This window comes from Salvelinus fontinalis, chromosome 11, assembly GCF_029448725.1.
Source record: "Salvelinus fontinalis isolate EN_2023a chromosome 11, ASM2944872v1, whole genome shotgun sequence".
NCBI classification, from domain to species: Eukaryota; Metazoa; Chordata; class Actinopteri; order Salmoniformes; family Salmonidae; genus Salvelinus; species Salvelinus fontinalis.
In genome coordinates, this window is record NC_074675.1 from 19,049,655 (window position 1) to 19,065,761 (window position 16,107).

Consider the following 16,107-nt stretch of genomic DNA (forward strand, 5'->3'; position numbering starts at 1 on the left):
CTAGTCCTACTCATCTATCCAATTGATCAGCTAAAAGTCTACATTAGACCCAAATACAGCCAATGACAGGTGAGTATTCCTACAATATGCCCTTGAATGTCACTTCGGAGAAAGTTGCGTCCCCTTTCCAAACCTTTTAGTTGAAGGTGAGCTTGGTGCATTGAGTGATATGCATGAACATCAGCACCATGTCAAGGAAATGTTCATGTACTGCTAAACTACACAAAGTGGCATTCAAGAGCAAACACATACCCCTTCATAAATCTAGAACACCATTAATACCATATAACCAACAGACGGTACACAGACCAACCCCATCGTTGACGAAGCCCTCAACCCAGAGAGAGAGAGCTGGGTCGTATTCATTAGGCCACACCGTAGAAAAATGTTTTGCAACGGATAACAGAAATAGGAGTGTTTGTTATTGGACAACTTCAGGTAGCCCCTCCCCCGTTTCAGTCAGTTTTCTTCCGTTTGGTTCCCAATGAATACGACCCTGGAGTCTATGGTACACAGTGAACATTGAGCCTGGGATGATACAAATGGGTCCGGTGGAGAGAAGGAGGGAGGGAGGGAGAGGGAGATGACGTTTCTAACCTTGAACATGGCGACGATGTGAGTGTGTGGCCTGAAAGCAGACTGGGGGAGATGAAGACATGTGTTAGGACATGATGGACAGCACGAGTGGGAAAGGATGGACTTGGGATGCTGGTTTCTAGTAGACTACCCTTTACCAGGCTACAAACCAGGCGTGCACCCAAACCACCACCATAGTAGCAAAGCTCCTCTAGAGAGATGGTCCACAGAGCTATACTGAACAGTTAGCTATCACCCAAACTGCTCACAAAGCCACAAAGAGCTACCACTCAGAACGGTAGAGACTATGAAAAGGCTCAGTAGGTAGAGACATGCACTTCCTGTGAGGAAGGAAGTAGGAAAGAGGACAAACGGGAAGTCTGGGTCCGTCCGCTCATTGTGCCTGGCAGCATCTCACAGAGTTAACTACTATTCAAGCATACTTCCAATATCTACCAAGTGGACTCAGCTACATGACCCCAACTTGTAACTCATCAACCCCGGCTCTGAGTGGAAGGTATCAGAGCAAATAGTCACACAAAGATGAATGAACGGATAAATGAACGAGTGAATGAGGAGATAGGGGATTAGTAGTAAGTATGGAATGGTAGAGAGCGAGTAAGACAGAGTCTTCTGCCTTATGAGACCATGCGTGAGTTCATGCCACAAAAAGAGAACAGCGACCCACTTCACCCCGGTGGGCACCGAACAATGACTCAGTGATGTTCTCAGCAAAACCATCAATCGATGCTGATATAACCTTGCTGCAGAACGTCACAGAGACACGAGGAGGCGTAGGGGCCCTGCCTGTAGGGTCATTGTTCAGACTCACATCGAAGGTCATCTCCAGGACGTTCTTGGTGATCTGCCTGACGCCCGAGTCGCCCAGCTCACCCGACACACACACCCACGGGTTGGAGGTCGTCATGGCGTTGCTCAGCTTCTTGATGGGGATGATGACGGCGCGGTACGGGATCACTACAGGGACAAAAAAAATGGTACAGTCCCTCTCAGTGAAACACAGAAAGAATAAATGTATTCATCGTTTTATAGTTAAATATAAGAAGGGCAAACTAAATCAGGGAGATTTCAGTGGATTGCACTGCTTTAGAGTAGTAATTAATTTATGAATTTTACTATTAAAAAATGATCCGTTTCCCCTAACAGCAGACAAGGGTTCAAGAGAAAGCTAACCCAGGGCTATTGGTGATGTGTGTGTGTGAGAGAGTGTGTAAAAGAGAGAAACTTATCTTTTGCTGCTTCAGTGCAAACTGCTATGTGAATAATGTAATCCTGCAATCTTTGATTACATGTACATAGCCTCATGCTTTATTCAGGTTAACACCGTCTCTGGCATTGATCCAAGTTATAGACCTATACATCTACATTAACCTCCATGGAAAACCGTGATAAACCAAGGCAAGCACACCAATTAGGACTCTCCAAAGCCTACCATCCATCCTCTCCACAGTGGCTGAGTGGAAAGGTTTGCTGTGGGTGACTTGTGGTAAGTTAAAGTGGTTGACTTTAGTTAAGTTGTTTTAGCTAGTGTGCGGACTGATCACTAATTTACCTCATCCTATACAGAACTCAGTCACATCATGAGATGGTTGACTAATTCTACTTCACCGGTGCCATGGCACCGAATTAGTCAACCATCTCATGATGTGACTGTGTTCTGTATAGGATGAGGTAAATTAGTGGTTATATTATGGTCATATTGAGGTTGAATCGTGGTTATGTTGAAGTCCTACTCACTGATGGTGGTGAAGACACTGGTGAAACAAAAGTAGTCGACAGTGTTGAGGGAGAGCAGGTGAAACAGGAACTGCTCCTTCTCCTCCTCACAGCGCAGGAAGGCGTAGCGCTTATACAGCTTCCTGGAAACACCACAACACACACTTAATGCACATCAACCATGGCTTCGACACTGTCAATGTGAAGAATATTGTGTGTGTGTACAGTTGAAGTTGGAAGTTACACAATAGCCAAACACATTTAAACTCAGTTTTTCCCAATTCCTGACATTTAACCCGAGTAAAAATTCCATGTCTTAGGTCAGTTAGGATCACCACTTTATTTTAAGAATGTGAAATGTCAGAATAATAGTAGAGAGAATGATTTATTTCAGCTTTAATTTGTTTCATCCCATTCCCAGTGGGTCAGAAGTTTACATACACTCAATTAGTATTTGGTAGCATTGCCTTTAAATTGTTTAACTTGGGTCAAACGTTCCGGGTAGCCTTCCACAAGCTTCCCACAACAAGTTGGGTGAATTTCGGCCCATTCCTCCTGACAGAGCTGGTATAACTGAGTCAGGTTTGTAGGCCTCCTTGCTCGCACACGCTTTTTCAGTTCTGCCCAAAATTTCTATGGGATTGAGGTCAGGGCTTTGTGATGGCCACTCCAATACCTTGACTTTGTTGTCCTTAAGCCATTTTGTCACAGCTTTGGAAGTATGCTTGGGGTCATTGTACATTTGGAAGACCCATTTGCGACCAAGCTTTAACTTCCTGACTGATGTCTTGAGATGTTGCTTCAATATATCCACATAATTTTGCTTCCTCATGATGCCATCTAGTTTGTGAAGTGCACCAGTCCCTCATGCAGCAAAGCACCCCCACAACATGATACTGCCACCCCTGTGCTTCACGGTTGGGATGGTGTTCTTCGGCTAGCAAGCCTCACCCTTTTCCCTCCAAACATAACGATGGTCATTATGGCCAAACAGTTCTATTTTTGTTTCATCAGACCAGAGGACATTTCTCCAAAAAGTACGATCTTTGTCCCCATGTGCAGTTGCAAACCGTAGTCTGGCTTTTTTAATGGTGGTTTTGGAGCAGTGGCTTCTTCCTTGTTGAGCGGCCGTTCAAATTATGTCGATATAGGACTTGTTTTACTGTGGATATAGATACTTTTGTACCTGTTTCCTCCAGCATCTTCACATGGTTGATTTGCACTTTTCGCACCAAAGTACGTTCATCTCTAGAAGACAGAACGTGTCTCCTTCCTGAGCAGTATGACGGCTGCGTGGTCCCATGGTGTTTATACTTGCGTACTATTGCTTGTACAGATGAACGTGGTACCTTCAGGCGTTTGGAAATTGCTCCCAAGGATGAATCAGGTCTACAATTTTTTTTTCTGAGGTCTTGGCTGAAGCAAGCAAAGAGGCACTGGGCTTGAAGGTAGGTCTTGAAATACATCCACTTGTATACCTCCAATTGACTCAAATTATGTCAATTAGCCTATCAGAAGCTTCTAAAGCCATGACATAATTTTCTGGAATTTTCCAAGCTGTTTCAAAGGCACAGTAAACTTAGTGTATGTAACCTTCTGACCCACTGGAATTGTGATACAGTGAATTATAAGTGAAATATCTGTCTGTAGACAATTGTTGGAAAAATGACTTGTGTCATACACAAAGTCCTAACTGACTTGCCAAAACTATAGTTTGTTAACATGAAATTTGTGCAGTGGTTGAAAAACTAGTTTCAATGACTCCTACCTAAGTGTATGCAAACTTCTGACTTCAACTGTATGTGTGTGTGTGTGCGTACTTGGTTAAGGCTTGGCGGGACAGTAGCTGTTTGAGGTGTTGGGAGAGTAGCTTCTTCTCCAGAGAAAGACGGATCCAGGCCCTCGCTCTGCCCACATCAGTCTTTATCTCCCCCATACTCTGGATGTGTCTGAGAAAGGGAGGGAGGCGTGGAGATGTGAGAGAGAAGGTGAGGAGGTAAGACAAATAACAGCAAATAACAAAACAAATTGTTGACTCACATGGATAAAGTTGTGAGATATTACCATCTACCTATGACACATCGTAATGTACAGGTACAGTGGTAGGTAATTCATACCTCATGTCCTGTATGACGGACGCTCGCAGTGATGGCATCCCTATTGACGACTCAGACTTTCGTCTCTCTGGACCGTTTGACACTGTGGGAGGGAGAAAGAAGCACACACACATCTCAGCTTTGGCAGCGCTCCAATTGAAAATAAATCTATCAAATGCCACTGGAGTGTGAAAGGTCTGTAGATTAATTTGAAAATTGAGTATTTCAGGGGATTATTGGGTATGGATAGTGTGTGACTGAATGGATTGAGGGTAGGAGTGACATGTGTTTTATGTCAATGTCGTATATTAAATGGACCATGTAAGGTGTGTGTGTGTGTGTGTGTGTGTGTGTGTGTTTATATATGTGTGTGGGGGTGTTCTTACCTGGTGACTCCTGCTGCTCCAGTTTCTCCTCTCTGGCCTGGTAGTGCAGCAGGTGGGACCACAGGGCTGACTTCCCCTACAGGGGTCACAGTCCAGAGGTTAGAGGTCAACCCACACACTTAATAGCCAATACACTCCCTAATACAGGAAACACTGCACTGCCAATATCTAATACATTCACTAATAATACTAGACTATAGATAGAGGATTACCAGTCAATAAGCCTAATGAAATAGGGTCATATGGTTATTACTATAAGACCGGATTAACCAAAGTGTTGGTAGACTGACCTCTGACCTATAGCCAATAACAGGTTCTTCCAAGTAGAGCACTGAGCATGATGGGGGTTTATATTGTAAACGCAATGTCACCATTACGATAAAACCTGATTAGAGAGAGAGAGTGTGTGTGCATGTATGTGAGTGTGTGTGTGTGTTTCTGTTCAGTGCATGTGTGTGTATGCATGTGTGTGTGTGTGTGTCTCTCTACAGACCTGTTTGACTTGTAGGCCGTGGCTCCAGATCCTCTCCAGCAGGTCACAGAGGGAGGCGATGAGAGTGTTCTCCTCCAGACCTGTGATGTTGGCCTCCCCATGACCCAGCTCCACCGCCTCCCTGCCCATCTTCTCCACCAACATACGCTTAGTCTGGAGACAGGAGACACAGAAACGTGACCAAGACAACATGACCCCTACACATAGGATACAAACAACTGGTTTGTAGACAGGAACCAATCGCCTCATAACTACACCAAACGACACAAAATTGGACCGATATACATTGGAGACACATAGCAACTGCAACTGCAACCACAACTTAACCAATACCACATTGTATTTCACCTGTACAGACTCACCTTCATGCGACACTCCTTGAGTAGTCCCTCTACAAACTTCCAGTTGGTCTGAGCGATGACGGCAGGTGAGAGGTCAGACAGCTTGGGCTGACGGAGGTTCTTCCCCAGGCTCCGAGCCTCCTGCATGTACTTCTGATGGAAACAGAGATGGAGCAACAATCAGCTCTGTCTGTAAAACTCTGCAGTCGTGGCTAAAAGTTTTGAGAATGACACAAATATTAATTTCCACAAAGTTTGCTGCTTCACTGTCTTTAGATATTTTTGTCAGATGTTACTATGGAATACTGAAGTATAATTACAAGCATTTCATAAGTGTCAAAGGTTTTATTGACAATTACATGAAGTTGATGCAAAGAGTCAATATTTGCAGCGTTGACCCTTCTTTTTCAAGACCTCTGCGATCCACCGTGGCATGCTGTCAATTAACTTCTGGGCCACATCCTGACTGATGGCAGCCCATTCTTGCATAATCAATGCTTGGAGTTTGTCAGAATTTGTGGATTTTTGTTTGTCCACCCACCTCTTGAGGATTGACCACAAGTTCCCAATGGGATTAAGGTCTGGGGAGTTCCCTGGCCATAGACCCAAAATATCGATGTTTTGTTCTCCGAGCCACTTAGTTATCACTTTTGCCTTATGGCAAGGTGCTCCATCATGCTGGAAAAGGCATTGTTCATCACCAAACTGTTCCTGGATGGTTGGGAGAAGTTGCTCTCGGAGGATGCTTTGGTACCATTCTTTATTCATGGCTGTGTTCTTAGGCAAAATTGTGAGTGAGCCCACTCCCTTGGCTGAGAAGCAACATGAATGATCTCAGGATGCTTTACTGTTGGCATGACACAGGACTGATGGTAGCGCTCACCTTGTTTCCTCCAGACAAGCTTTCTTCCGGATGCCCCAAACAATTGGAAAGGGAATTCATCAGAGAATGATGAATGACTTTACCCCAGTCCTCAGCAGTCCAATCCCTGTACCTTTTGCAGAATATCAGTCTGTCCCTGATGTTTTTCCTGGAGAGAAGTGGCTTCTTTGCTGCCCTTCCAAGCCATCCTCCAAAAGTCTTTGCCTCACTGTGCATGCAGATGCACTCACATCTGCCTGCTGCCATTCCTGAGCAAGCTCTGTACTGGTGGTGCCCCGATCCTGCAGCTGAATCAACTTTAGGAGACGGTCATTGCGCTTGCTGGACTTTCTTGTGCGCCGTGAAGCCTTCTTCACAATAATTGATCCGCTCTCCTTGTAGTTCTTGATGATCTGATAAATGGTTGATTTAGGTGCAATCTTACCTGCAGCAATATCCTTGCCTGTGAATCCCTTTTTGTGCAAAGCAATGATGACGGCACGTATTTTCTTTCAGGTAACCATGGATGACAGAGGAAGAACAATGATTCCAAGCACCACCCTCCTTTTGAAGCTTCCAGTCTGTTATTCGAACTCAATCAGCATGACAGAGTGATCTCCAGCCTTGTCCTCGTCAACACTCACACTTGTGTTAACGGGAGAATCATTGACAGCTGGTCCTTTTGTGGCAAGGCTGAAATGCAGTGGAAATGTTTTTGGGGGATTCAGTTAATTTGCATGGCAAAGGGGGACTTTGCAATTCATCTGATCGCTCTTCATAACATTCTGGAGTATATGCAAATTGCCATCATACAAACTGAGGCAGCAGACTTTGTGAAAATGTATATTTGTGTCATTCTCCAAACTTTTGGCCATGACTGTACACCCAATATTAACCATTACAGGTGGATGGAGGGACATTTCTCAGTTGGGTCAAACTGTAAGAGGTTGTGCAAGGGTAGGATTGAGGGCAGACATTGTGGTTTTTGTACAGTCTTGAGTACCTTTTAGCAAACATTGGGATGTAGCGGGGGGTTATGTGCTCATCGAGAAAACAAGACAAAGTAAAAATAACATTTTCTGTTCACTTCTCCACAGAGAGTTGAGGCGTTGAGCCCATTCCAGTGACACACTCTGGTGAGTTCACACTAGTTGACTTAAATTGGCTTGAATCTGAAATGATTCTGCCATCTTATCTGATTTTGTATCGTTACGATTCAGTAATTCCTTGCTCATCTCTCTCCTCCCCACAGAGATACAGAGCTATAAAAGGGTAGGAAGAGGAGAGAGATGAGGGAAAACAAGATCCTCTGCAGAGCCATGACTCACTCTTTCAGTGCTGTCGACTAACTAATGTGACAGGTGCATGAGGGATCTATCACACAGTCACTGTGTGTGAGTAAGCAGGGATTGTGTGTATGTGTGAAGCAGGACTGGAGTGGAGAAGTGGAGTGGGGGTCATCTTGGGGGTACGGGTAGAGGTAGTTTTTGGGGGTTAGTGGGAGGGTCTGTGGGGGTTCCGTAACTCCTCCACGTACCAGGCAGCACTCAGAGGCAGACTTTTTTGGTGGTTTGAGAGGCGGGGGAGAAGCCTTGTCCCACTCCCAAAACGCCATGGAGTTCTGCAGGACTAGACACCCCTCTACCTGCTGAGAGGTGGTACAGCCCAACCCCAACGCACAGGACCCACAGAAAAGACAGGAAGGAGAAAAGAAAGGAAAAGAAGCACCATGCACATGAATGCACATGACATTCAAATAATAGAAGGAAAGAAACTAAAAAACAAAGAGAAGTTAAAGAGAAAACAAGCATGACATCAGTTAAGACAAGGACGGACAGGCTTTGAAAACGGAACCAAGCTAAGACGAAAGGAAGAAACTCAAAAGAAATCAAATAAAAAGGAACATAAAGGCATGCTATGGAACAAGAGGAAGAGGAGAGGATGAAGAGGGAGGACGGTGTGTCGTGTCCGTACCTCTTTGAGGTCGTTATCTAGAGTCAGGTGTTCTGTTTGTTGTCTGTGACGGTCTTTCCTGCGCTGAGCCGTAGCGGTACGATTGGACCACCTGCTGACAGACATAACACTGTTAACCGCATAAACATTTATATAGACTCTACTCAACTACATAATACAGATGGAACATTTGTAATAAACACTTGTTAACTTGGACTACATCACCATAACACAACTGTAACGTATATATTACGTTCATATAGCCACTCTATGTTCAAACCGTTACCATTTTTTCCAAGAAACAATGGCCGTCATTGGTTGGCTCTTCGATAATGGCATCATATACTCACTTGTTATTGGTGGGTCCGACTGAGAGCACGTCAGACTGCAGCTTGGGGAAGAAGCCCTGTTCATATTTGCCCTGTCCAATCTTCATATCCAACAGGTGAGGGTGGATGGCTGTGTGGTCGATCTTCATCAGCCGCTGTTCGATGGCCTGGGCTGGGCAGGGAGATCAAATCAAGAGGGGGGATTTGAGCAAGGCCTTCTTTTGGTATAACCACTACTTGAGAATACATTTAGTACAATCCTAGGACTAAACCTTTGAGTTTACTTTGAATGAAAAGAGACACACACACAAGCTGCCACTCTTGTGCTCCTCTAAATAAAGCTTGGCAGGACATCAAAGCATTGCGTTTGTTCAATCCATTACAGGACATGCTGTACTGCGGCCCTTTCATCCTCCCCTCTCGCACATTATCGATAAACACCCCGCTCTCTTTATCTCACTGCTTGCTCTTTCTTTCTCGGTCTCTCTGTTTGCTCTCCAAACCTACCTCCTTCTCTAACCATTTCCTTTAACGAACACAAGGTAGAGAGAACAGACGCAGTACGACTCAACCCAAACCAACAAGGCATCCGTCAATTAACCTCTGCTCGCGGTGATAAACAGCGCATCTGTTGGCGAGGTAAGTCTTTACATGGCTCGTATGAGATATTTCTTTTTGTCTAACAAAACCCTCCGATTGTATCTTCCAATCTCAGTCCTCATTGTTTGTCAGACGGGAGAGAGAGGAGCACCGGAGTGACTGAGGGAAATTAAGTAGAATAGAAGTTTCTTTTGTGTGTATAATTGGGGAACTGCACGCGCCACCACCTCTGAAAGAGCTCCCCCTGAACAATTAGGCCTTTACAGCACTCGCTCCATTAAAATCTGCCATGTCAGACCCTGCCAATTGACTCCACCTATAGCTGCACCACTCACGGACGTGAGCACGCACACACACACATAACCTATTCATTGTCTGTGAGAGTGTCTGGTCAGGTCTTTTTTAGTACTCATTTGGCTTGCCCTCATTAAGTCTACGCTGCATAGGCAAAAGGAAGTGAGGAAGCCAGACTCAGGACTGACTCAGTGGGGTAGGGGCGGCGGGAGTGTTTTGGGGGAAGCGCTTGTGCGTGTGTGTGTGTGTGTGTGTGTGTGTGTGTGAGCGAGAGCGCGCGCGAGAGAGAGAATGAAAGAAAGAGAAATAGAGCGTAGAAGAATGAGCCCTGTGGGGTGAGGCTTTTTTTTGAGACAAAGACAAATGGGCAGAATTAGCCAATGGGAGCACCTGCTGAGTGGAGAGAAATCTGCTGTTTCCAATGAACACATGAAAGAGGTCAAGAAGGAGAAGAGGACGATGAGATGGAAAGTAATAGGACGGATGTGTAAAGAGATGGATTTAAAAGGAGTCCTTTTAAAATGGAGTCCTGTGTGACCTCTTAAAGCATCGTTGGTATGCCAGCCAGGCAGACAGACTGATAGAGGCAGCAGTCATCCACAGCATGCTGATCAGACAGACGGCTCAGGAGAGCACATTCTAATTCAAGTCCAAACTTTCAATTAGTCCCTCTCCTTATTTCTCTGTTACCTCCCAAAGATTCATTTTAAACGACTTTAGATTTGTCCTTCAATTCCACCTGTCCCTCTCTGTCGATCTCTCTCGCGCCCACACACACATCACCCCCCCCTCTCCCGGCTCTCTTCAGACTCACCCGACTCCTTGAGGATGGTGCACCTCTGGTAGTTGGAGGACCGCAGACTTGGGGCTCGAACATTGTATAGACGAGCTTTATCGATGCGTCCGTCGAAGACGCGGAGCAGCGGCTCCTTCTCCTCCCATTGGGACATGATCTTGTTGTCGATGAAGGTGGCGAACATCTGGGTCTCGATGAAGTGGGACAGGAAGGGCAGGTAGGGCTCCGGCTGGTCAGATAGGAAGGATGCCTGGAGAGAGGGGAGATCTGTTAGTACAGACACAGATACATTAACATGCATGCACTTGCAGGGAAAGATATGAAGACAAATACTAGTAGGTAGGGAAAGCAACAAATGTAATTACAAAATGATATAGGTGCACACAGGGATGGAGAGAAACTACAACATACATTTACAAAATACCATAAAGATCAGTGTATCAAAATAAACGACAAAATACTTGTCTCGTGAAGTATTTAATTTAGAAATACATTATCTTACTATAACTGTGTTATGTTGTTGTTTATCTCCCTTAGTGGAGTGCACTGACTATAAGTCACTCCGGATAAGAGTGTCTGCTAAATGACCAAAATGTAAAAATGAACCAAAATGAACTGCAAAGCACACTGGGTATATTTATTGACCTTGCTTCAGGGCGGAGATCCTTAAAATACTACTCAGCATGCTTTTTAATTGTTCATTTTTTCATACACATTTATATTTAGTTCAATTAGAAGGCGCGCTTATCACACCATCGTGACATCAAAGGGGGCCACAAAATCGTGAACAGCTATAAAAAAAAGTATAGAAAAGTATTTTGTACTTTGAAAATACAAATTACAGCTCTCGGAGTATCTTGTTACAAAATACAGTGCCTTCAGAAAGTATTCAGACTGTTAGGTTACAGCCTTATTCTAAAATGTATTAAATAATTCAGTCTACACGCAATACCCCATAATGACAAAGTAAAAACAGGTTTTTAGACATTTTTGCTAATATATATATATTTTAACTGAAATATGACATTTACTTAAGTATTCAGACACTTTACTCAGTACTTTGTTAGAGCACCTTTGGCAGAGACAACAGCCTTGAGTATAATTGGGTATGACGCTACAAGCTTGTCACACCTGTATTTGGGGAGTTTCTCCCATTCTTCTCTGCAGATCCTCTCAAGCTCTGTCAGGTTGGATGGGGAGTGTCGCTGGACAGCTATTTTCAGGTCTCTCCAGGAATGTTCGATCATGTTCAAGTCCGGGCTCTGGCTGGGCCACTCAAGGACATTGAGACTTGTCCTCCTGCGTTGCCACTCCTGCGTTGTCTTGGCTGTGTGCTTAGGGTCATTGTTCTGTTGGAAGGTGACCCTTCACCCCAGTCTGAGGTCCTGAGCACTCTGGAGCAGGTTTTCATCAAGGATCTCTGTACTTTGCTGCGTTCATCTTTGCCTCGATCCTGACTAGTCTCCCAGTCCCTGCCGCTGAAAAGAAATCCCCACAGCATGATGCTGCCACCACCATGCTTCACACTAGGTATGGTGCCAGGTTTCATCCAGATGTGACGCTTGGCATTCAGGCCAAAGAGTTCAAAAACTCCAAGCGGGATGACGTGCCTTTTACTGAGGAGTGGCTTCCGTCTGGCCACTCTACCATAAAGGCCTGATTGTTGGAGTGCTGCAAAGATGATTGTCCTTCTGGAAGGTTTTCCCATCTCCACAGAGGAACTCTAGAGCTCTGTCAGAGTGACCATCGGGTTCTTGGTCACCTCCCTGACCAAGGCGCTTCTCCCCCGATTGCTCAGTTTGGCCGGACGGCCAGCTCTAGGAAGAGTCTTGGTAGTTCCAAACTTCTTCCATTTAAATATGATGAGGCCACTTTGTTCTTGGGGATTTTCAATGCTGCAGAATTGTTGTAGTACCCTTCCCCAGATCTGTGCTTCGACACAATCCTGTCTCGGAGCTCTACGGACATTTCTGCGACCTCGTGGCTTGGTTTTTGCTCTGACATGCATTGTCAACTGTCAGAACTTATATAGAAAGGTGGGTGCCTTTCAAAATCATTTCCAATCAAATTAATTTACCACATGTGAACTCCAATCAAGTTGTACAAACATCTCAAGGATGATCAATTTTGAGTCTCTAAGCAAAGGGTCTGAATACTTATGTAAATAAGGTATCTGTTTTTCATGTTTAATGCATTTGCTAAAACTTCTAAAAAAACTTTTTTCCGCATTATCATTACGGGGTCTTGTGTGTAGATTGCTGAGGATTTGTATTTATTTCATCCATTTTAGAATAAGGCTGTAACGTAACAAAATGGAAAAAGTCAAGGGGTCTGAATACTTTCCGGAGGCTCTGTACATCGGAGTGTAGTTCAGCCCAGTGCAACACAAATAACTAGATACTCAGAAGTAATTGAAATACATATTTCCAATACAAATAACAGAAATATTGCCCAACTCTGGGTGCAGAGCACGTAGCATAAACACACAGCAACCAACTCTGTTTTCTGTCTGTTTGCTGATATGAATGCATTTCCCCAGTGATTTCATAAATGCAAACATTGTTATTGCCAATACCGCGTCTTAACAGCTCCGGCTGTGTTCGTCTTACTTATTTATCAAATGGAATATTTTCATAGTGGATGGGTTTCGGGAAAGAATTTAATCCAGCATCTCACAAACATGGTAATGCCCCAGTGGACTTCTACTACCACACAACACAGGCCTCAATAAACAGCCCGTTACATCAAGGTTAACAGTGTGTGTGTACATGTCTCTGTGTGTCAGCCCATCACCTTATCAAAGTTGTGCATCTGCTCTCGGTTGGTGAGCCAGGACTCCAGGTCCGGAGCGCTTTGGATGACGAAGGCCTCATAGTCCGCGAACATCGTGGTAAACCTGCTAGCGAACACCTCCCTCAGCTGTACATTCAGCTTAGCGTTCCTCAGCTCCTCCTCTTCGACTGCCGTCCTCCCCCCCTGGGCCTCTCCCTCACCCCCTACCCCCCTCAGGGCTTCCACACGGACCCCCGTTCTCTTAGCCAGAGCCTGGAGTCTTTCCAGAGTAGCGTTCCCTTGGAGAAGCTCCAACACAGCTAACTGCTCCCCTCCTAGGTTCCCATTCCTCCCATCGTCCTCTAGCTCCCTCAGGGCCTGTTGGCTCTTCAGACCAGGATGACGGGTAGAGACGGACCCAGGGGTGGTGGTGGTGGAGGAGGTGGGGACAGAGGTTGGAGGAGCGCCCCCCACTGGGGATATGCCGTAGCGGAGGAGGACTTCACTGAGCTCCTGGATGAACTCTGGTTTGTTAGGGAACTGGGGGAAGTCCTCAGGCAGCTCGATGCAGTGGTTGTCAATGTCCACGAAGCACAGGTTAGCCTGTTAGGAGAGAGGGAGGTTTGGAATAAGATGAAAGATTATACAACAATTATAACATAGCTATTGCTCAATGAATAGAAACTCAGAGAGGGGTGTGTTGGTGTACTGGACTGGACATGCACAGATTGAGTATTGGGTAACTGGGTCCGTATGTGATTGACACGATAAAAGAGATTAATGTCAGTAATAAATCCAAATCTGATATAATTGAGTTACTGTGACAAACCACCAGCATTACGACAAAAACCCTATGCTCAAGGGTAGTGTGCCAGACCACACAGAAACAAATACACACGCTTGCACACCAATCACACATACAAATTCAAACACACCTATCATCCCTCGTGTCTTACTCTAACAGACACTTACAAAGCAACACACGCACACACTCAAAAAACAACCTTACTGGCAGCTTACAGTGGTAGAAATGGGCTTACAGCCTTCTCTCCCCAAGCCCCAGTCTAATGTATTACACTGCCACTCCAGCTCGTGCGTGCGTGTGTGTGTGTGTGTGAGTGTGTGTGTGACATGTGCACGCACGCACACACTTATAGTGTATACTTCCAGGCTCTACTGTCCCCGTGGAAGGATGACTAGGAGATACTGTACACCTGAATACATGACATTAGCATTTACTGTCTGGCACCTGAAACGCTGGGTTTACTACCAACTGACTATAGTTTAATAACAGCATTTGCTAGGCTCCAGATGTGAATTTCAAAACTCAACATTTTCTTCTCCATGTATTTCTGGGTCCAGGTTTGACTCATGTGCATGGCTCTGTGAGGGCTGCATCAGCTGTCTGTGCACAGATCTGACCTGATGTGGATTGGCCTAACGGAGGTTTATTTAGGTAGCGGAGAAGACTGCAGGCCATCCACCTGATTTAGGAGCTGCGGAAAAAGGAGCATGCACCCCGCTGGGTGATTGTACAGGCACACAATGTTTGGCCTAGTTTCGGTTAAAAGCCATTGGTTCCTCTTTTGCATTAAAAAGAAAGGATGGAGGATCAAGAGGGACAAAATTACATGAAACTGTTGGTATTCATGAGTGTGTGCATGTACTTGTTTGGTATTTTCTATGCAAACATGACTAATATGGTTAGGAGACAAATTATTGTTCTGCCATTTGAAATGGAAATGAGATTAATTCTTTCTACAGAGCCAGGGCTCAAAAAGGCAAGTCTTTCATTCATTCATTCACATCCTCTCTCTATGATCCTTCCCTTCTTCCCGTTTGCTTTCAGCCCTTCTTTCATCCCTTCATTTCTAGGTCATCCTTCCTCACTTCAAAGAATCAATCAGAAAATAGAGATATTGCTAAATTAAAACATTTGGGCACCGTGTGATCTTCAGGGGAGGATCCGGAGGAACACAGAGGGGCAGAAAATTGGATTGTGAGGAGGAGGCAGGAGCAGCACCAGGGGACGCCGTCGGATGCTGCACTGACTCGGATAATTACCATGCATACGGAATGGGCCAGATTAATGAGCATTGGGAGTGAGAGGGAGGGAGAGCCCTGAAGCTGGGAATCTCTTTGGGACGTTCCAGACCATTAGGAGTCTCATCTCGTCACCACACACATGCTGTGCACCGAGAGTTCCATCGCTTTCACTGTCTGAGGAGGAGGCCATTCAAGCTGGGAGGAGGGAGGAGGGAGAGGGTATAGACACACACTATCCCAAAATCGACTAAGCCGTTCCAGAGAAATATCCGTTTGAGTTCCTTCCACACAGGAGTAATAGGGGTCTATGCAAACACACTGGCCTGTGAGTGATAAACCAATAGAAGTATCCCAGAGAGGTTTAAGCGCTCTCCAACAAACTAAAATTAACTTCCAATAGACATTCCTCCACAATAAGAGTCTGAAAGCTGCATTTTTTCCCGCTCAGTCTGAATAGGAGCCAGGTAGTCTGCCTGTGTGCGTGGGAGGCTCATTGTGCAGAGTCAGGGTTGGATGGCCTTGGACAGTGTGCATTCAGCAACAATGAGCCCTTACTGTAACTGCCTATTGTATGGAGACACACACTTACAAATAAAAAACAGACCCATTCACAGTCGCACACACAGTAGTCCATACCTCCTGTGGCAGCTCTAGTTTGGAGCGGTCGGTGCCCTCCTTGGACTGCAGGCCCATGAGGTAGGGCACGGGGGCATCCAGGAAGTGTAGCAGTGACGCGGGTAGGATGGGCACGTAGACATGCTGCCACTGGAACGGGAAGAGCAGGGTGGTGATGCCCTCCGCAACTGTCATCAACCGCTGGTAGTCT

General features: G+C 45.4%; 1 protein-coding gene across 8 annotated transcripts in view; it reads right to left on the reverse strand.

The window, feature by feature from the left end:
* The window catches only part of LOC129865233 (DENN domain-containing protein 5B-like), a 78,059-nt gene that overhangs the window by 6,408 nt on the left and 55,544 nt on the right, over window positions 1–16,107 (reverse strand). For 2 of the 8 annotated variants that reach the window (XM_055937842.1, XM_055937837.1), the window contains 13 exons: window positions 15,918–16,105; window positions 13,257–13,838; window positions 10,482–10,713; window positions 8,795–8,945; window positions 8,466–8,559; window positions 5,651–5,782; window positions 5,289–5,441; window positions 4,796–4,871; window positions 4,431–4,512; window positions 4,134–4,262; window positions 2,335–2,456; window positions 1,409–1,554; window positions 598–639 (listed from right to left, as the gene is read on the reverse strand). In XM_055937842.1, the coding sequence (XP_055793817.1) occupies window positions 598–639; window positions 1,409–1,554; window positions 2,335–2,456; window positions 4,134–4,262; window positions 4,431–4,512; window positions 4,796–4,871; window positions 5,289–5,441; window positions 5,651–5,782; window positions 8,466–8,559; window positions 8,795–8,945; window positions 10,482–10,713; window positions 13,257–13,838; window positions 15,918–16,105 (2,129 nt within the window). The remainder of the gene's footprint in view (window positions 1–597; window positions 640–1,408; window positions 1,555–2,334; window positions 2,457–4,133; window positions 4,263–4,430; window positions 4,513–4,795; window positions 4,872–5,288; window positions 5,442–5,650; window positions 5,783–8,465; window positions 8,560–8,794; window positions 8,946–10,481; window positions 10,714–13,256; window positions 13,839–15,917; window positions 16,106–16,107) is intronic. The other 6 variants (XM_055937843.1, XM_055937838.1, XM_055937844.1 and 3 more) reach the window with 3 other exon arrangements.